Source organism: Melopsittacus undulatus, chromosome 7 (assembly GCF_012275295.1).
Source record: "Melopsittacus undulatus isolate bMelUnd1 chromosome 7, bMelUnd1.mat.Z, whole genome shotgun sequence".
Lineage (NCBI taxonomy): Eukaryota > Metazoa > Chordata > Aves > Psittaciformes > Psittaculidae > Melopsittacus > Melopsittacus undulatus.
In genome coordinates this window covers 63,629,666-63,651,505 of record NC_047533.1, presented here as the reverse complement: position 1 = coordinate 63,651,505, position 21,840 = coordinate 63,629,666, and the positions used below count along the sequence as shown (strand labels likewise).

Genomic DNA, 21,840 nt, shown 5'->3' with positions numbered 1-21,840 from the left:
GGGTGCAGGCTAAACCCAGTGGGAGATGAAGTTAAGAAGATGTGGGCATGAGTTTAGAAGATCTGTAACCGTCACTTTTTATGTTGCAGTTCTTTGTCTTTTGACTGGTAAGATGAAACATTTTTGTTGGGATTTTTGTGTTTCCACACACCTTCTTACCTGCCAGAGTTTTGTGAGGAAACAACTTGCCCACAAACACCCCATGTTTGCTTGCCTTTGTTTCATGTTTCTTACTTTCGTGTTCCTTTGTTCTGCATTGGTTAGTAAAGATTGAGTTTAGCTCCTTTTTCATTTGGCTCAGTTAAACAGATGGCTAATAATGATTTTGAAGGTCTGGTTTGTTTCATTTTCTTATCCTTTCAAGAATTATTTTGCAATATACTGCCTTAATGTGGCTTATGAAGGGAAGGATGATCCTATTGTATTCGTTTTAAAGAACAGGAGATGAAATTACCCGTGGGAGATGGAGGGGAAAGAGTTAACCTAATAACAGGATAAAAGAGCCTTGATCTGAAAGAATAACTGAAGGCAGTATGTGAAGGACTTGGCAGAAGGGGATGAGAGAGGACTCACACAAACACAAACTTGTTTTTGTGTTAGTAGTGGTACCATTGTGATAACAATTATTTGATTTCAATAAACTAAATAAGCGGAAAAAGGCATTTTGTGTGAATTCTTACTCCCAGGACAAAACTGCAGTCCAGGTTCTTATTTAGACTTGTTCCCTTGATACGGAATGATCAAGGATAGGTGTACTGTGGAAAAAAGGAAAAAAAAAAAACAACTTTGAAACTACTTTTGCATTGGGACCCAGAGCTAGTTCTTTGGCAGTACTCTCGGAGCCAGCTTTGGGAAGTATTTTGGCTCAGCACCATAGAGGCGCCATGCTGAGCTCCTGGACCACAGCTGTCTTGCTCATTCACATTGATGTGATGCTTTAATGATGGAGCTAAATCGGATTAACAGAGATCTAGCTCTGTCCCTCACCCTGTGGCAGGGATCTTTGATCCACCTCCAGGGTAATTTTACAGTAAGTAATAGAAAGCTGACTATATCAAAGCAATGAAAGATGGCTGTGCCATCTGATGTGGATAGATAGTAATTTGAAAACAGCTTATCCTCCTTTAGCATGGATATCTTTTCTTGTTCAGAAAATAATTTTTTTCTAATTCTATTTAATCTCAGGAATCTTTTGATGATGCTCATCACCAGGAAAACAAAAAGAAATCCAGGAAGCAGATCCTACGTATGAAGAGAAAATGGTATGTGATGTTGTGACTGTGTACAGCTATCCAGTATTTATACAGCTGCTCTAAACAGGGCTGAGTTTTCTGCTTGTTTAGAAATAACTGGCTTTAATAAAATTTTGTCTAGTTTATTAAAAAATATTGAGTAACTTGAAACAAAACAGTAGCAAAAAACCTCTCAGAGCCCTTCATTTTAAGCATTTTTGTTCACTGGTCTTCTGCTCTTTCTTTCTCCGTTTCCTCACAGTAATTTGTGGGAATAACTGTTAACGTGTTTTGCTTTTCTAGGAAGTATAGTTCTAGCATCTTTGAGGTGCTCCAGATCTAGAAGAGTGATATAGTAAGAAAATATTCAAATGTCTTAGGGGAAGAATGCATTAAAAAGTTGTCAAGTTGCTTTTGAAGTTATCTGTGGAGTTGGCCCTTCTTGTAGGCAAGGGGGATTATGAAGAGTTGGGTATTCACTTTTCTCAGTGAGAAATAGAAATATCATGTAGAAAGGCATCCCTAAGCATTTGAACGGCTGCTGCTTTACTTCCTCAATGTATGGTATCAACTTCACTCTAGGACCTTCTTTATATCACTGTGGAATACAGAAAATCAATTCCAAACTTATTTCTGAACTGCAGGAGTAGCAGTCCCTTTGTAGGAAAAGTACATTAATTTCTGTCTGGGGGTTGAGCAGTAAAAAGAAAGGTTTGGCACAGGGCTTTCAATAGGCTTTTCAGTTGAAATGCGCTTTAGTAGGAGGACTTCAAAATTGGGAGTTGTTTCAAACAGTAATAGTTTATGGGACAAAGTAAATAAAAGTTAGCTTTCAAAATTCACAGGAGGCTGAGGAAAGGTTTGCTGTTTAGGACAAGTGCTGACTCTAAGTCTTGGCCAACATTTCAGCCCTTTAATTTTGTTTGGATTGAAAGAGATTTTGTTAGCTTTTTCTGAAATTAATTTGTTTTCTGTAAAGCTCTAGTTAGAGTCCTTGAGCTTTGGAAGGTGAGTGATTGTGTGCTTTGCAGGTTAGATGGCAGAAAACTTACGATTTTCCTATTTTTTTAGTGTTCATAATACTCTGAATATAAGAGAGGAAGCCATCCACTCCCCACCATTGCATTGTGGTTTTCTTCTCTGGTTGCCCCTGTTTTCCTTTCTTCCTGTTTGTAATTCCGGTGTCTGTGGCTGCTTTGGAATTTCGTCATGGGAAAGTGAAACTGATTGTTCTAATTTGCTGCTTCCTGTTTGCTTCTTCTTGCCACTGAAAATAACCCAGTCTTCTACTAATTTCTTTGTGCTGCTTCCGGGCAAAGCTGAAAGAAAGTGAACTTGGAGTTGTCCTCTTGTAATCTCTAGATAGGCACAATTACGAGGCGGGTTGTGTTTTACAATCGCAATAGTCAGAGGATGCACTGGAAAAGAAAATGAAGTTTCTCTGTTGGTAAGGATAGCTCAGGTTGCTGAGTGCAGCCTGTTCATGTCTGTGTCCTATCTAGAAGAAACACATAATGTGTGTTAGTCTCTTAAAGAAACATCCTTAAGTGCAGTGAAATCAAGTCGTGGGGATGTGTGTACAGTGCCAAAACTCACCAGAAAATTCCTTACTAAAATTTTAGGCTGAGGAAACATCTGCAATGCCATCTGTATCTCCTGCTTCTCTTTGCACAGCTGGTGAAGCAAGTACAAGTAAACAATAAATGTCAGCAATTTGTATAGGTGTAAGATCTTTCCTAGTTTAAACTTCAGAAACTGTTGTGGAGCAAACAAAACAAGCCCTCAGATCATGAAGAATAGACAAGAAAACTAATTCAGTGGATGTGGATTGCATCTGTCAGTCAAGCTTAAACTGTAGTTAGTGAGTCTCAGTCTTCAGTAGTAGGATCTCTTTCTTTGTCTGTTCTCTTTAACCCCATTTTTCTGTTGTATACATAGTGCAGGAACTGCTTGTACAAAAGAGGAGAGCACCCACAGAGCTGGCATTGCTCTTGCAGAATGCCTGGAACATACGTTCCTTTTGACTAAGAAAACTGACTTCCTGTAGCTGCGCAAGTTGCTAAATACCAGGTTAAGTTGTAGCAGCTGGCAGAATGTCAGTGGTTGCTGTTAAGCTTGGAGCTGTTTTCTGTCTTGATGGTCTGTTATAAAGTTTTGATGTGGCCTTGGAAAGTGTGTTGATTCCAAATGGAGCCTGTCTCAAAGGAACTGAACCTTTTAGATACTAATGTTGTCTCCTGTAATCTTTTTGCACAGCAAAAACAGCGGCTAAGTGGGGAGTCCTGACAGGTTAGGCTGAGCGTATCTTAAGAAGGCTGTGTTACTGAAATAGTTGCTGTGGCTTCTAGCTCTGTGCTCTTCTGCCTCCTCCACCCACTTTCATGCCAGCTCCTTTGCTTATCTGACAGCACAGTGAGGTGGTATATCTCACTGCGCAGGCAGAAAACTAATGTGGTAGAAAATAATTGGTTGCCAGGTTGGCAAGATGAACAAGCTCATTGAAGAATCATGCACATGCTGAGTGGAGATAAATTTCTAGGAGTGGGGACTATCATTTTTGATAGGAGAAGGTTGTAAAGAGGATGCTGGCCTTGTCTAGTGACACTCATGCAATCTTTGTGCCAAAGTCAGATTTCGGTCCTTAGCACAGGTCTTTCTTGCAGCCTTGATCCTGTTGGCGCAGCAAATGCTAGTCTTGATCCAGTAAAAGAATATTGAATCTGTCATCAGCAGTTAGACAGTTGATATTAATCATCTCTTGTTTGTTATTGTAGCTGTGCATATAAAGAAATGTTGTTTGAAAAGTATTAGCTTTTTCTTTTGAATGAATACATACTGTAATGGCTCACTTGTTCCACTTAATTTTCCTTTTCAACAGCAAACAGACAGAGCAAACAGATTTGAGTATCTGTTGAAGCAGACTGAGCTGTTTGCTCATTTCATTCAGCCTGCTGCTCAGAAAAACTCCAACTTCAGCCTTTGAAAATGAAGCCTGGACGTCCACGAATAAAGAAAGATGAGAAACAGAATTTACTGTCAGTTGGCGAGTGAGTGATGACATGTAGGCCAGTTTGTACTGTAATTATGGATTGTATTGTACTTCAGAAGCGTAAGTTAAACTTGCTAGGCTTTAGTCCTATTGCAGTGTGTGTTTTATGCTGTATAATTGTGGTCTTTTTCAGCTATTCACCTGCCAAGTTGAGGGCTGTTTAGGAATTCTAGGAGTTACAGTAATTTTGTGTTGATAGTAAAACATGTGATTTAAAAGTATTCCAGCATGAAGCAAAGCAGAAAAGTAGAGGCATTCATGGCTGTAAGTTATAATAGCCTATGGATGACATCAGTCTACAACATCTTACAGATAGCTTGAAAGTCAGTCGTCTAAAATTTTGGATTGCCTTTGTCCTTGCTTGAAGGACTATAGTATATCTAGTGTTCAGCAGATGTTGGCGAAACTCTTAAATATAGTGTCATTCCCTGTCTTCTAGTTAAAGGCCAGTACTGATGCACACAGTCACAGCCACTTTGCTGTAATATTTGAGCCTGCTCACAAGATGGGCATGTTATCTTATTAAGAAGCTTGTGGCTCTAAAAGAGTTAAAAACAGCATTTCAGTTGATCAGCTAAACTAGTTTCTGAAGAATCTTGCTAGAATCTTCTTTGGTGTTTGCATTTTGTACTGCAGTGGTTAGATTTAATTTTGGAGCAGCTTCACATCTTTTTAGTTTAGGCCAGAGACTCATTTCTTCCTTTGCTCTTTCTCAGCTACCGCCATCGTAGAACTGAGCAAGAAGAAGACGAGGAGCTGTTAACAGAAAGCTCCAAGGCAACTAACGTCTGCACTCGATTTGAAGAATCTCCATCATGTGTGTTTCCGCTTCTTTTATTTGTTTTTTTTTTTTATTTTGGGTTAGTTTAGTGTTTATTTATTTCCACTCTCTCCCTCCCCCCTTCTTTTCCTTCAGACGTTGTTTTAAAATGCAGTTATTTTCATCCTTCCCAAGGACAATTAATCAATTCTGTGGGTCAGGAGAAAGAGGAAAAATATCCAACACTGGTCTGATGAGACAAAATGTGTTAGCGAGGGATTGCTTATTTTCCATCAGGCTGGAAAGATGGTTCAGTGAGTCTTGTCTTTTTAGAAATCCAAGCTGCTAAAACTTAGTTGCTAGAAAAGAGCAAGCTGGTTTTAAATCTGTCATTGTACAGTTTTTATATATTTTTAGATGTTTTCTGATACAATTTAAAGTACCTAACAGCTTCCAGTTCCTTTAAGTTCTTTTCCAGTTCCTTTCAGTATTCTGTTGTTTTAACATTTGACTATGTTCTGTTTTGGGGGTGGTGATAAAGCTAGAGTTCCTATGTATTTTGGGTTCTTGCAGAAAACAAAGCTGTTGGTGGGGCAGTTTGCAGAAACAAAAGTAACATGTTGTTGTCTCCAGTCTGCATAGTTTTGAGATTTACTGCACTAAGTTTATTAGTTTTTGTTCTGTAGCTTAGATAACCAATGTCAATTGGCAGGCAAGAGATGGTGACATTCTTTGCTAAGTTTTTACAGATCTTTTAGGTCTAATCTTCCATGTCTTTTAGATGTTAAATGGGGAAAGCTGCGTGATTATCAGGTCCGAGGATTGAACTGGCTCATCTCTTTGTATGAAAATGGCATCAATGGTATCCTGGCTGATGAAATGGTATGTGCATAGCCATGTTTCTGGGAACTTGTGGTGAACACATGAAATACAATATAATTTTTGTTCAGCTATATTTATATACGTTTTTTAATAGCACCAAATGTGCAATTTAATTTGCCAAATCTTATTTTCTAGTATGTTTTAAGTCACTAATGTTAAAAGTGGTCACAGGTACCTTCATTTAAAATAAATTGTACAGGCAGTTTCAGAAAGAGGCATATGTAAAAAGAAGCTATCAACTTTTAGGAAAATAAAGTTCAGTGGAGTTATTCTATAGAATGATGTGACCTCTATTTTCTCTAAATTGGCAGCTATTTTGTTATGGCATTCTCAGCTGCCCTTGTGAAGAGAGCACATGTATGAAACGAGCAACAAATGTGGGAATACTTCCTGTTGTTGTTAGGGTTAAATGCAGATAGCGGGATACGAGTGTGCTGTATGGACTGATTCCAGCAGTAAGAGCTGCACCAGTGGGATAAATGAGGCAGCTATGGGCACACCATGGACCATTTCAGTCAGCACTGACCACAGTAGCTTTTGTTTTCTCTTCTTCCTGCCTGTAAGACAAAGGATGAATGCAGAAGAAATTGTAATAGTTTGATAGATAGATACAATTTGTATCTTCTCAGGATCATTTTAGTTGTATCTGTTTTTCATAAGGAGCAGATAAGGAATAATAAAAATTTAGTTACATTTCAGTATACTGCATTTCTCATACCGTCTGGTAATTCTTTTCTCTGCAATAGAATGTCTTCAGGATAAGCTAAAGACAAATGAAATTTGAATTATCATTTAGTAACATGTATAATTTTGAAATATATTGAAGATTTTCTTCACCATATGTGTGTGTGAACAGAGGAATTATTTCAATGTTTTTTTGCTGAGTACAGTTCCATGTGGTGGAGGCTTGTTTTAACAAAAACAAACTGGGAAATATTTTTTAAGTCCATGGATTTGCAGTATTCCAAAATCCATTTCATGTAGAGGTTTTAAATATTTACTATTAAATATGTTTGGATTCATTCTTGAGTATTAATCCTTTTGAACTTATTAATGCCTTTCACACAGCTTGTAAACACTTTTCCACATCTTACACCAGGTGGAATGTGGTTATTTTGCAGACAAAGAATTGAATTTTAGAAGCAAAAATGACTTGCATTGATGGTTTCCGTTTGGTTTTGATTTTATTTGTTGCAGTTCTTTTAATCCCATGTGTTGATTTATAATCTTTTTGACTTATTTAATGATATGAATGATCAGGTTTTTGGCTGCCTTCCTCAGTTTGTTTTAATTAAAATTATATGCTGAAGAAGAAGATTTTAAACGTTTATGTTGAATAAAGAACAGAATGCTTAAAAAAGTACCTCTAAAGAAGCTCAGTATTTATTTTCTTCTTTGACATAGCAGCTTTTACATTTATGTTTGGCTTTCTTGCAAGAACTGATATGTCGTGGCCTGTCAAAGCCTCCTTACAGAGTTGTTTTCAAGTTAAGAGAATACATACACCCAGTTTGTAGAGTCCAGTGACCTCTAAATAAATAACATGAGTACACCCTAATCTGTGAAACATAATGTTAGGAAATAATGTTTTCTTGAAAAAGTTACTTGTATTACCTAATTAAAATGTGGGAAGCCATACAGGTTTTCCTAAGCAAGATTTTGATGTCTTTGAGCAGCACTGTCTTCAGTACATCTCAGTCATTCATTCAGGCTACAGTATCTTCCATGTTCTACTCTGAGCTCACTCGTAGGGTTTTTTAAAGGTGTTTCCTGAGAGATTTGTTTTTCTGACATGTTAATGTCTCTTACAGGGTCTCGGGAAGACACTGCAAACAATTTCTCTTCTTGGCTATATGAAACACTACAGAAATATTCCCGGTCCTCACATGGTATTAGTTCCTAGAGTCCACGCTACATAACTGGATGAATGAATTCAAGAGATGGGGTCCCTACACTTCGAGCAGTTTGTTTGATAGGTGACAAAGACCAGCGTGTAAGTTTTGATTCAGTTTTTTTATTGTGTAAATCCAGCATGTGATCTTGCTGTCCTTTACCTTGTGTTTCACACGGAAGGATATTACTTGGATTTGTAGTGGTTAAACAGTAAGACCCACAGGTGCTACCTAATTAAAAATATAACCAGCTTAGATTTCACATGTATGTTAACCAGCTATTGCTTCATCACTTTTTCATCACTTCATTCAATTTCTTGCTCAGAGATCCTCTTCTTTTTGTGAAGGCAGTACACAGTGTAGACCAAGAAAACACGATAAATTTAAAGGCAGGAAAATAAAGTGTTTCTTGTAAAGTGCTATCATTTGATATGAATATATAAATCCATAAAAAAATAATTCCTGCTTTACATAGTCTAGTGCATTGTATTGGCTGTAACAGCAGCTCTTCAAAGGATTATGTGGTCTGTCACTAAGGAACTGCTTTCTGAAAACAGTTGTCAGCCAGTTGTTGGATTGGGGGGGGGGCCAAGGTGGGTTAGTTGGTGAGAGTGGAATCCAAATGGACCTTATTTGCCTTGAATTTTGTCAATTAAAAAGAATACTGTTCAGACCATCTTGTGGCCTTGTGATTTCAGTCATTCTCTTTTGTTAACCTTCAGTAGTCAGCTCTTTGCTGATATTTTTTTGCTTTTTAGCACAGCAAAGAAAACAAAAACTGTAGAATATGATGGTGCATATGTGGATTTGTCAGCTGGAGTTGGCCATTTATTTGTGCAGGAGTTATTACTGGTGCCATTAAAATTCTGCTTTTGTCAGCAGTTTTTTTTTTATTCTAAGGGCATCCATCTCTATTTTCAGAGTTTGTTGGGGCTAGAAATTACAAAAAATATTGATGAAACTTTAAGTAGTTTGGAGGTTGTTGATGCAGGTCTGATACCTTGTGATTTTTTGAGGGCATCTTTTTTTGAACCTGGAAGTTATTGTTCTTGTCTTCAGTATATCTCTTGCTTGTATGAGTTCAGTTCTTGACATTTATACATCTCTGTTTGGAATTCCTGACTAATTACTGTGGCCTGCTTTCAAACCCTGGATATCAGCCTTTTTGAAAGTGTTCAGTTAGCCACATAAAGCTCTGCTTGGGATTATTTTTTTATATTCAAAAACTACTGTTTTCTAGACTTCAAACTTAAAACACCAACAAAGCACATGTGCAGAAAATTAGTTTTGAGATGATCTTATAGTTATTGAAAACCTCATGCATATAGGTAGTCATCTGCAGTTTCAAAGCCAAAAGTTAGAGAAGTCCTTTCTCTGCTCTGCTCCAAGGGTTTTAGCAGCTATAGCACTGACGAAATTGTCAGGCTTTACAATGCTTGGATGTTACACTGCCTACAATTTTATATTATAAATTTATAATTAATTTTATCTCTTCTTTCAAACTTAGAGCAGTGTTGTGTTAAAATTGTGTCAGTGTGTTCTTTTTGCTTTAGATTTGACAAAACCTCAGTAACTTAACTGTCACATTGTCATCTAGGCTGCCTTTGTCAGAGATGTGTTGCTGCCTGGAGAATGGGATGTCTGTGTAACATCATACGAAATGCTTATCAAAGAAAAATCAGTATTCAAAAAATTTAACTGGAGATACCTAGTTATAGATGAAGCCCACAGGATTAAAAATGAAAAATCAAAGGTAATTTATGCCTTCCCTGAGAGATATTTGTGTGGGTTACTGGGTGGTGGTGTGGGGACTAGTAATATTTGTATATTTGCTCATGTCTCTATGTCCTTCAGTTATCAGAAATTGTGAGGGAATTCAAGACTACAAATCGGCTGCTGTTAACTGGAACTCCACTGCAGAACACTTACATGAACTCTGGGCACTTCTTAACTTCCTTTTGCCAGATGTCTTTAACTCATCTGAGGTAAGCCTTCATTTCTGCTAGTCAAATTAAATGAACTTTGCTGGGTTTCTAGCTATGAAAACAGACCTGCATATGTATATGGGAATATCAATTAGATTGACGGTTTAAAATGTTCCAGAATCGTGAAGTTTTTGGTGAAGCGGGAGTGGTTACACCTGTAAAAAGGGAAATCTTATGGTGCATTACACCAGAATTTAACAACTTCTTTTTGTTTTCCATCAAATGCTGCAGTGGTACTGGTATTGATTTTTTTATTTCCCCCCCCCCCCCTCTTTTATCTTCCAATGTGGAATGTTTGGTTTGGAAGATGTTTTGTTATAGAGATTTTTGCAAAAAGAGACCAAAGAGGATAATTTGTTCTTTTACTTACTGCCTCTGTAAGAGAATCACTTGAGTTTTATTTATTCAGTATTGTAATGACATTGCACCTTGAAAGGGAACTTCTTATATACCAATGCTTTTGTTGATACAGGACTTTGATTCATGGTTTGATACAAACAACTGTCTAGGAGATCAAAAGCTGGTGGAACGTCTCCATATGGTGAGTCTTCCTGCTTTTTGTAGAAGTGTTCGATTTACCTAAGTTAGATTCTAAATAATACTTCTAATGTTTATTGTGACAGAATATTAGGGTAAGAGATCTTATCCCAGAAACTGTGGTACACTGTCAGAACAGGTTGGTGAAGCTGAAGGATGATCTGTTTCTTCAAAAGGAAATTGTTCTGGAGGGGAGAGGAGTTTATAGTTCTGGCTTTCAGGGTTCTGAAATGCTTACATTAAAACTATTAGCTATGAAGGGACTATAAATGTTTTAGTCAAGCCAAATTAAAGATGAATCAAGGGGCATAGAACCATCTGAAATATTTTGGCCTTGTTTTTGACTCTTCCAAAGAAATACATGTACGTTCCCATGTATAACAACCTGTCCATATAGTTTGCTTTTTCAGATGATGTAGTAATAGGTCTGATGTTTGAGCATTTATGACAGAGTATCTGCACTGCATTTGTCTATTGGCCTGCTCAGTGTTTGTTTCCAAAATATGTTTAATGACAAAATGTCTTTCAGGTGCTGCGACCATTCCTTCTACGTCGCATTAAGGCTGATGTAGAGAAAAGCTTGCCTCCAAAGAAGGAAGTTAAAATTTATGTGGGTCTCAGCAAAATGCAACGAGAATGGTAATTCACATACTTGTCTGTTCTTTAGTTAAGGCTCAGAAACAATGTGCTGCTTGTGGCTTGGTTATCATGTGGAAATTGGTTTAATTCCTTCTGGTGTATTCACAACTCATACATGTTTCCTTGTGACACTTCATTGATGGCAAAAGCATGCATGTCAGAGAGTTACCTGATGAAATGACAGGGAGATTTTGACTGTGCTTATAATTTAAATAAAGGCTAACTTTGTTTTAGAGCTACCAAAATTTCTCCTATCTTTGATTTAGGTATACACGGATCTTAATGAAGGATATAGATATACTGAATTCTGCAGGGAAGCTGGACAAAATGAGACTGCTGAATATCCTCATGCAGCTGCGAAAATGTTGCAACCATCCGTATCTCTTTGATGGAGCAGAACCTGGTCCGCCTTATACCACAGATATGCATTTGGTCACCAACAGTGGCAAAATGGTAGTATTGGACAAATTGCTCCCTAAGTTGAAAGAACAAGGTATGTGTTTCATTGTCGTTGTTTGGTTCAACAATAAAAATGAAAGTCACTGCTGTTAATGTTTTTATGTATACTGAGCAAAAGCAGCACCCTTTAGTCAGGATTATAGTTGCTTTCTCGCATGACACCAGCTTGTCATGCACATATCTTAAATAGCTGATACAAAAGTGATTTGTGAGGTGTCTTCATAACTAATGGGATCGATGCTTTATTATGGCTTTTTGTGATGAAGTAATCTGATTCTTTTTTTCTTGGGATTTTTTTTCACCCTAGCTAAATTAACACTGCCAAAACAGTGGTTGGGCTGGGCTCCAGGTTTTCTTTCTTACCATCATTAGCTGTTCGAAATATAATGATGTAGTATTTTAGCTACTGCTTTGATTTGCCATGATGTACCACTTCAGATTCAAAGTCTTCATGTAGAGTTAAAAGTAAAATCCTTTGTGAAAAGTTGGTCTTTCTTGCTGGACATGAATTTGAGCAGCACCTGAGTTTTTTTCAGTGAATTCTTTAAGGCATGCAGACATGGGGGAAGGCTCCGTTATTTTGAAGGTATCTGATAGTAGGAACAAAGCTCTGCAATGTGTTAGTTTAAACCCCACTCCCCACAGAATTACTGACTCTAGAACAAATTTCAGTCATCATTTCACGAATTTGCTTACTGGGATAATTTGGCTAAAGGAGCAGAGGAAAGTTTGTGACTGGGGAGACATTGCAGAAAAAGCAAAGCAAGTCAAGCCCCAGCCTTAGGTAATAAAACAAGTAATCTGTACTTCGTACCCAGGTATCATCCAAGCTACTGTGGCAGTGTAACTATTCAGTAGTTACTGTGCTTTTTGAAAAGCCTTGGTTTCTTTTTTGTATAAGACCACATCTTATGGAGATGTGGCAATTAAAATTAGCCTGTTCTTAAATCAGATGATCATTGTCAGAGGTCATTATTAGACTTTGAGTCCAAAGGACAAAAACCCCTCAAATCATACAAGGAGAATGAAGATAGGGGAAAGTAGAACTTTTTGTAATATTCTGTGGTTTACTTAAATCTGTTAAGTAGGTTGGAAAGGGTTGTATATATATGCATAAATTACTGTGCATTTACATTTTTGGGAGGTTGTTCTTGGCAGGTAAGTAAACTGAAAAGTCTTTTTAAGAACAACTTAATTTCTGGATACCTTATATCTAAAACAAATGCTTCAGTATTTCATTCATTGTACTCCTTGCTGTTTTAATATTTGTTATTATCTTACTCTGCTGTGTTTGGGAACATTTACAGGTTCGAGAGTCTTAATCTTCAGTCAGATGACCAGAGTCCTAGATATCTTGGAAGATTACTGTATGTGGCGAAACTATGAATATTGTAGGCTGGATGGACAAACACCACATGACGAGAGACAGGTATTTAAAATTTTAGTTTTTTTTTTAAGTAAAATCAGTACTTGTAAAAAATTTGATTCAACTGACATGTTCCTTTTATTTATTTAGGCATCTATTAATGCGTATAATGAACCCGGTAGCTCAAAATTTGTGTTCATGTTGAGTACACGGGCAGGCGGACTTGGAATCAATTTGGCTACTGCTGATGTTGTAATTCTGTATGATTCAGATTGGAATCCACAAGTAGATCTTCAGGCTATGGTAAGAATCCAGATTCTTCTCTTTGTTACGGAACTTTCATAGAAATCTGGCATGAATTAGTATTTCCAAAACAAATTGATACTTCTCCTGCCTTACCACAGGAGTAGTATTTGTAAGACCGGCTTCAGTTCCAGTGTAGTTTCCACCACGTGGAACCTGTAGTCACATTTGGGCTATACAGTGTTTTATGCAGTGGGAATGTACTTCAGTACTCTTAGTAGTATTTAATGAAAATAGCCTAGTTTAAGATGAAAACAAATAGTTTAAAAAAACCCCTATCTAGCATGTTTATCCCTAGACTATAAAACTTGACTTCTGTGGAGAGTGAAGGCAAATGTGTTTAAACTGTCTTCCCTGAAACCTTAGAAAAGAGACAAAGAAAGAATTAAACTTCTCAAAACCTGATTTTTATGGTGGTGTTAAGTAACCAAGCTCCTTCTAGCAGCCATCTTTTATTTTTTTTTTTAAGTAGATTTGCATTTATCTCCAAACTCAGGACATGCCAGGAACACTACTGACCAAATAAGAAAGTAAAGCTATTTAAAAACTACAACTGTTTTTTTGACAAATGAGGCTTCTCAATGACTAATTTTGGAAATAATTTCTCATTATATCAGTTAAGCTGTAGGTTCTCAAGTATTCTGGCAAAAATAAAATCAAAGGAATGGTGGAACTGGTGTCTGGAAACTAAAGTAAGATAGTTCCAACTACCTTTGGGAATGTATGTATATTCAGAATACTAGTGCTCACAGTATTAATGATCTGCCAGTCAGGTGAGGGAAGTGCGTTGTCTTTTTCATTAAATATGGCATAACTCAAGGATTTAAAGAAATGTAGCTTTTGGTCAGTACAGAGTTCATGTCTTAAATACTTCTATTTTACAGAAGGTTACATAAGAGTAGGAGCATCCCTTCTGTGATTTAACAAAGGAAAAACCCAAACACTGTTTTTAGGGATGACATCTACAGCCAGACTCATTATTGACAGTATTGAAAAAGCCATCCCGAAACTTGCAGTGCAGACAAGAAGGTGGTATAAAGCTATAATAATGTATCTATAAAGGTTTAACTAACCTCTGCTATTCTATTTTGTAAATTACTATGTTGAAACCAATAAATGGAAGAGTGATTTTAAAGTCATGCTGGAAACCAAGTACTGAATTTTTTATTACTTTGGGGTTTTGCCTAGGATCGAGCACACAGAATTGGCCAAACAAAGACTGTTCGAGTGTTCAGGTTTATCACAGACAACACAGTGGAAGAAAGAATAGTGGAACGTGCAGAAATGAAGCTCCGGCTAGATTCCATAGTCATTCAGCAAGGCAAGTATATGAAGGCCATTTTTTTGTATACATGATGTAACTTTCTTCTTGTTTTTCACAACTTAGAAACTGTGGTGAAATCAGCTGGTAAGAATCAAGGGGAATGTTGCTTTTGCCTCAGCTGGACTGTGAAGACAGATAGCAATTCCAGATCCACTTGAAAATGTATTTTTCTCTAGGAGTTGGCTTTCCCTCACTCACTTTTTGTTACCTCCCCTAGTAATACATTATGTATCTATACAAGTGGATATAGTCTTCTTTTTTTAATCTTCATTTGGATTTTCCTTTGCTGAGCAAAAATGCAAAGGAGAGAAAGATCATGTACTGCTCCTCCTATAATGTAAACTCACTTCTTAGTTGCTATCCTCCAATGCTTTTATCTTCAGGAAGACTGGTGGATCAAAACCTGAATAAACTTGGGAAGGATGAAATGCTGCAAATGATCAGGCATGGAGCAACACACGTGTTTGCCTCAAAGGAAAGCGAGATTACAGATGAAGATATTGACCACATTTTGGAAAGAGGTGCAAAGAAGGTGAGATAAAGTTCAAAAAAACAGAAGCCCACCTTAAATTTGATGGTGAGATAGTGTGTCCCTAGATGATAGCTTGGTTGTAAGCTGTTGCTATTGAGGGTTACATATTGGGCTTTTGAGCAACCTGGTCTAGTGTAAGGTGTCACTGGCAGGGGTTTGGAACTAGATGAGCTTTAAGGTCCCTTCCAGCCCAAACCATTCTGTGTTTGTTTTTTCTACATGAACGTGGGATGTTTTACAATGAAAATACCTTTCAAAATTGCAACTGTTCTTTTCTCTTCCCCCTCCAAGACTGCAGAAATGAATGAAAAACTTTCAAAAATGGGTGAAAGCTCACTCAGGAATTTCACAATGGATACAGAGTCCAGCGTGTATAATTTTGAAGGGGAAGACTACAGGGAAAAACAGAAGGTAACATCTAGATATCTTTGGGAGGAAAGCACTAAGTTGTATGATTCAACCATATTTACTTAAGTGTTGGTTAAAATACAGTATAGGCTTAGTCTTAATATTACTTGGGATGGTTGGATTTGTTTTTATAGATGGCCTTTACAGAGTGGATTGAACCACCAAAAAGAGAAAGAAAAGCCAATTATGCTGTGGATGCTTACTTCAGAGAGGCTCTTCGAGTCAGTGAGCCAAAAGCACCCAAGGTGAGTTGGATTAACTCCTCCCCTCCCGTAATCAGTTGTTACTGTTAGAAGCAAAACAAATTCTGGATGTGGAAACGAGTCATGTACAAACTTTGTATTTCAGGCACCACGGCCTCCAAAACAGCCAAATGTACAGGACTTTCAGTTCTTTCCTCCACGCTTGTTTGAACTATTAGAAAAAGAGATTCTCTACTACAGGAAAACAATTGGGTACAAGGTAATTGTAGAATTCACCCATTGTAACAGTAGAATACATAGTTCTCCTGCTTTTCTCACTAATGTAAATGAAATAAATGTTGAACTGCACAAATGATTAGATTATAATAACAGGAAAGTGGCAATTAGCTGTAAAATATTAATCAAATTTCACAAAACCTTTCAGGTACCTCGTAATCCTGATCTGCCAAATGCAGCCCAAGCACAAAAAGAAGAGCAGCTTAAGATTGATGAGGCTGAACCACTTAATGATGAAGAGCTAGAAGAAAAAGAGAAGCTCCTAACCCAGGTATGGTTGAATCTTTAGTGAGACTGAGATCAGCTGAAGCTTGCTTTGTGTTTTACAGTGTTACAGGAACATTTCTTGGTTGTTGATCGACATGTGCTGTAGTTAACAGAGGTGCAGATTTTGGTTCTGACTAACAAGAGGTTTAGCATTGTTTGTTGTGGGCCTGGATACGTTTGAAGATGGTGCACCTAGTTAATGTACTTGCATTTTACTGAATCTGACTGGAGCTTGGAACTAGATAATCTTTAAGGTCCCTTCCAACCTAAACCATTGTATGATTTTATGATCTACATCCTGTGTATTTTAAGCTTGAAGAGTAAGAACTAGCCCAGTATCAGAGTCTGGCTTCCCAAGTTTACATTGACAGTTGTCTGTGAAATTTTTCTTCAGCTGTCTTGCAGTCTTGCTGCAGGGCTGGAGGTGCTACATCCCACATTATGCCAAAGTATCACTCGCATGTGGAAGTTAATTCTATAGGATGAATGGTCGGTTTTCCTAAACTATGGCTGGTAGTGGAGAACATCCCTCTTAAAGAGGATATGAGCTAAACAGGAGTATAATTTGATAGCATATGCATTTAAGTAATTTAAAAGATGTTAATGCTTATTGTGCCTTATTTTGGGTCTTGCATTTTCACATTCTGTTTTGGTGGAGAAGAAGCAGAATTACAGGACAAGATCATTATTACAATCAGTGTAATCAATTAAAGCTGTGGTTAAATCAAAACATGGCTGGCAGAATGTTTTACTGCCAGCTGCATTTAGATGTTACTGCTAATACGAAATGAACCTATTTGGGCAGCTGATAACTTCAGCAGTACTTTTTTTGTCCCTACTGAATATCATCACAAGACTGCTTTAGACCTTCTGAGGGAGGGCAACTAGAAAATGGCTGATGGTATCTGTGGGGCATGTGGTGGGCCTTTTTGACAAAACAAAACCAATATAGGCTCTACTTGCTTCACTTGATGGACTTTTCCTCTTAAAAAGTGATCCCATGTTCTCTTTCAAAGAAGAAGAGGGATTAGTTTATGAGGTGAAGACTCTTATCCAGAAGTAGTAGGTAGTTAAGAAAGTACAATGACAGCAGTATAAAACAGTTTTTCTGCTAACATTAAACTACAGAGAAAGCAGAGGTTTAATACTGTTGGAATGATGGAGGTGTTTGTTATGGGAGGTTTAAAGAAATCTATTCATTTTGGAGACAGACAAATCCTCAACTTCTGTGTGATATTTCCTTTTGATTGCTCTAAAGGGATTCACTAACTGGAATAAGAGAGATTTTAACCAGTTCATCAAAGCTAATGAGAAATGGGGCCGTGATGACATTGAAAATATAGCAAGAGAAGTGGAAGGAAAAACTCCAGAGGAAGTAATTGAGTATTCAGGTAACTTTCCTTGTTAAACAGTCATCTTTGAGAGCCCATATCTAATGCTGCTTATTTTGCCATGTTAAGCTACTGCATAATTAAAGCTGCACTAAAATGCGGGTCTAGCCACCTTAATACATCCTAAATCTACTCTGATTGGATAGTGCTGGCTTCAGTACTTGTTAATTTTTGTAAAAGGAAATGTGGACAAACTGCTCAGCTGGAGAGATTTTACTTTTCCTTGTATAAACTTATAAGTAGTTTTCTTGAATCTCTAGCCCTGTACTACCTCATCCCAATCAAGAGTGGAATACAGTAAACATTTTGTGACTGAATATCTAATGACCATCAGGCATTGTAACCTAGGCCATTTGGCTACTTACCTCTGATGTCTTGGGAGTGTTTTCTGCTGTAGTGTAGCTGCAAGGTCCTGGGGCTGAATTCCTGAGGGTACATAGCAGGTTACAGAGATGAAAAATGCTTTAACAAAAACTTATTTAAGCATCTGTATGTTCTTTTTTTTTTAACACTTACTTGCTCCTGTCTTTGGCCACTCACTTGCCTTCCTGTTTCTATCTGTAAAAACTTAGTGCTGTTATATCAGTTTCTATTTTAAGAAGCATTTCTTCTTTGAGGAGGTTGGCTGACAAAACCATCCTGGTCTGTATCACCCCTTATTTAAACTGAGGACTCCTGTATCCACCCCCTTCAAAACAGCATTTATAAAACTGCAGAACATGATACCAAGGAGGGAAAGGTTCCTTATTGGGTAAAGACATGCCTGCTTTTATATAGCAGTAAGTTCTAGTAAAGGGCTAACATCTTTTTTTAAGGTACAAAACCCCTAAGTTTGAAGATGCATGATAAGCTAAGCAATTGTTCTTTTCTTAGCTGTGTTTTGGGAAAGATGCAATGAACTCCAAGACATAGAGAAGATCATGGCTCAGATAGAAAGAGGAGAAGCCAGAATCCAGAGACGAATCAGCATAAAAAAAGCACTTGATACAAAGGTACCTCTGCTGTGTTCCCTGCTTCCTTTCTTTCCCTGTGCCAGTGAGGTTTGATGAGGGACTCTGGTTAGCCAATGAATGATAAAAACTAATGAATGAAGACAACACGTTAGGCTGGGAATTTGCCTCTTTTGCTATTCTGTTCCTATAGCTTTTCCACTCTTCAGGAGTGCTGTTCTGGCTATGATAATAACTTCACGAATGCCCCCTCTTGTTGTTTGTAACACTTATCTTTATCATAGGCCAAATAGGTCATAGTGCTATATGTCAAACTGCTTATGAACAACATGCTTTTTTGAAGTGCAGAATTTCTTTTGGACCCATGTAATTGAAAATACCATATATACACATTTAGAGCTCTTAAAAACAGAAGACATGGATAACTAGCAGAGGAGGCTTTGTTCTGATCTGTTTCACCAGCCAGGTTTGGTAATGAACAGATTTGTATTAAATTAAGACAGTGTATCAGAATTTCACTTCCACTTCAGGTATGACTAGTTAGTTCTCTCTTCTAGGGTAGTCAGGGGAAGAACAGTGTCTGACTCAACTAACTAGAATTCAGCTGAACCGTGGGCCACAGTCTCAGTAAGAACACTGAGACTTTCTTACTCTTACTCTGATTTTGACCATTCATGGCTAAAAAGGATCACTGGCAGATTGTGACTGTTTTTCAAAACGTAGTGATAGTACTGAAGTCTGCCGTTAATCAGATTATCACAGACAAAACTCTGTTGCCTACCAGTGCAGACAGTCTTGATAAATGCACTGTCTAGAACCCACAGTTCCTTACCTGCCATTAGCACCAGAGATCATAAAAGCCATTTCTCTAACTTGTTATTGCTCACTTGCCTGTCTTCATGTGATGTATTGCTTTCATACAAAATAGTTCCATACTAATTCTGAGCCATTTCTTAGTTTTATATGATCTTACTTGTTTTGTTTAGATTGGCAGGTACAAAGCCCCTTTCCACCAGCTAAGAATATCTTATGGTACTAATAAAGGGAAGAATTACACTGAAGAGGAAGATCGCTTTCTAATCTGTATGCTTCACAAGCTAGGATTTGATAAAGAAAATGTCTATGACGAATTAAGACAGTGCATCCGGAACTCCCCACAGTTCAGATTTGACTGGTTTCTCAAGTCCAGAACTGCAATGGTAAGTATTAGTCTGTTCTGCTTTTTGCTCATGAATGCCTGTGACCACACAGTTATGCACCAGTCTAATTAAATAGCTTCTGAAACACTGAGGTATGTGCACATGTACAATGCATAATACTGTTACAGACTTCTCAACAACTGTAGTGGATGGCAAATGCAGTAAAAAAGTCTTATGGGAAGAGTAGTATAAAATCCCAAGGCATGGTTTTTCAAAATCAGCATGAATTTGAGTTAAAATGCAAACATGTTTTATAAAGCAAACATCTGCATCAAAGCCATTCCTGTAAAGCCAGTCAATAACTCATGAAAAATATTTTATTCCCTTTTCACTCTGCCAAGATATAGCAAAAAGTGACCTACTTACAGGCATTTCTAATAGTATACTATGCTTTCTACCTTAAGTGGCTGCCTAATGTAGTGAGTGAATATGTTGTGCAATTCAGGAGCTGCAAAGGAGATGCAATACTTTAATCACCCTGATTGAAAGAGAAAACATGGAACTGGAAGAAAAGGAAAAAGGCAGAAAAGAAGAAACGTGGACCAAAACCATCTTCGGTAGGATTGAAAAAGGCATTTCTGTGGAAAGCTTATTTGAAGACAGGGCACTTTTTCCAGTTGTCTGAGACAACAACCAAAAACCTAAGGCAATAGTAAGAGCTAGATTAGCAAGTACACTCATGGATGTCGAATAAAGGAAAATAAGTTTAGGTTTTAAATTGTAGTTTGCATGCCTTAGAGCAGATGAACCACTGACTTGGTACACTGCATAGGTTTACCCTGGTAAAATAACCCTGAGATTTATTTGGCTTTTTGGTTATTTTTTTCCCTAAAAAAAAATAGTGTTTACCGCTAAGAGATACACAGGCAGTACACACCATTCCTTCCCCTTTGGGAATGCGACCATTCCTTCCTCTTTGGGAATGCCAAGTGTTTTAATGCAGACTCTGCTCTCTGCCATCACCTTCCTTATATGGGGGTTAGTCATAAAATGGGCTTCTAGAGCTCGATTTGGGAAAACAGCTCGTATGCTTGACTGCTCTCTTTGCTGATGAAATTCAAAGTATTGCTAAATACACAAAGGAAATAGCAACTTTCTTTATCCATTTCTTCCTGGATTTGTTGTTCAGGTAGTTGTCATGTAGAGCTGCTGTATAAAAAACTTAGAAGCACAACTGACGTTGCAGATGTGCAGAAATGAGTGAAGAGTGGTGGATTAATAAGTTTCTTAGAACTATTTACAGACTATTTAAGCAGGTATTTAGAAATACCATTTCATAAACAGGAAGCTTTATAACAATCTTATTTCCTTCTATACACTTCTTGCCTGTATGAAATCATACTCTTCCAGAATTGGAAGAATACAAAGCAACAGCTATCCTGAGGAGGATGTGCGTGTTTGCCATATTACATCATCTGTAATTTATCACTTTTTAAAGCTGCCAGGGTGTAAATCATCTCCATCTGCTTTGACTAGAAAGGCATTACTTGCTTACAATCCTTTTGTATCACAATAACTTATTAAAATCTTACCTTCCAGGCACAGAAGCGCAAAATGGATGGTACTCCTGATGGTCGTGGAAGAAAAAAGAAGCTAAAGTTGTGAATGCAGAATTTTTATTATCACTAAATTTAAAAAGTAGTTCTTTAATTTACGGGTCTTCATAAGATGTACTGTATAATGCTCAACTATTATGTCATTAAAGGACATCGGGTTCATCTGTTTACTGAACTAGAAACATAGTACTTAATGTAGTTTCACTTTTTTAAATGCAACAGCTGTGCTGAATTTTTTTTACCATTAACACTTGAAGTAATAAAATAGGCTTCATTTATTAATAAGGCTTCATGTGGCATTTTTTTCATTAATGTTTCCACTTCAATACCCATTTAATTATCCACAATTTTTTTATCTCTTAGGGTGTGATGAACCTTTACTCCATTGTGATCAACAGAAGTATTTCACTGGGGGTTTGTGTCATGAGCCACCAGCAGTCAAACCTCATTTATGGAAATTCCATGTCTCTGACCTTACTTACCTTCGTGCAGTGAACTCTGTTCTCTGATATTACCTCAAGAAACTAATAAGCAACATACCATACATACAGATTGGAATAAACAGGAATGTTTTCTGCTTAAAAGCTGTGACAGAAGAGGTGTAAATCAGTCACATTGGTGTTTGTACTT

At 37.4% G+C, this 21,840-nt stretch overlaps 1 protein-coding gene across 1 annotated transcript; it reads left to right on the top strand.

The window, feature by feature from the left end:
• The first annotated feature begins 943 nt into the window (after window positions 1-943).
• SMARCA5 (SNF2 related chromatin remodeling ATPase 5) lies at window positions 944-21,492 on the top strand. Its single transcript, XM_034064462.1, is given in 30 exon segments — window positions 944-1,030; window positions 1,186-1,203; window positions 1,206-1,262; window positions 4,111-4,203; window positions 4,206-4,279; window positions 4,998-5,098; window positions 5,823-5,923; window positions 7,735-7,827; window positions 7,829-7,867; window positions 7,869-7,916; window positions 9,413-9,568; window positions 9,670-9,736; window positions 9,739-9,800; window positions 10,273-10,341; window positions 10,867-10,976; window positions 11,243-11,469; window positions 12,743-12,864; window positions 12,952-13,104; window positions 14,293-14,425; window positions 14,812-14,960; window positions 15,252-15,371; window positions 15,503-15,613; window positions 15,717-15,830; window positions 15,996-16,118; window positions 17,373-17,505; window positions 18,379-18,497; window positions 19,442-19,654; window positions 20,100-20,171; window positions 20,173-20,211; window positions 21,194-21,492. Coding segments are annotated over 30 exon segments (3,069 nt in total). The 3' UTR covers window positions 21,260-21,492.
• Window positions 21,493-21,840: the final 348 nt, after the last annotated feature.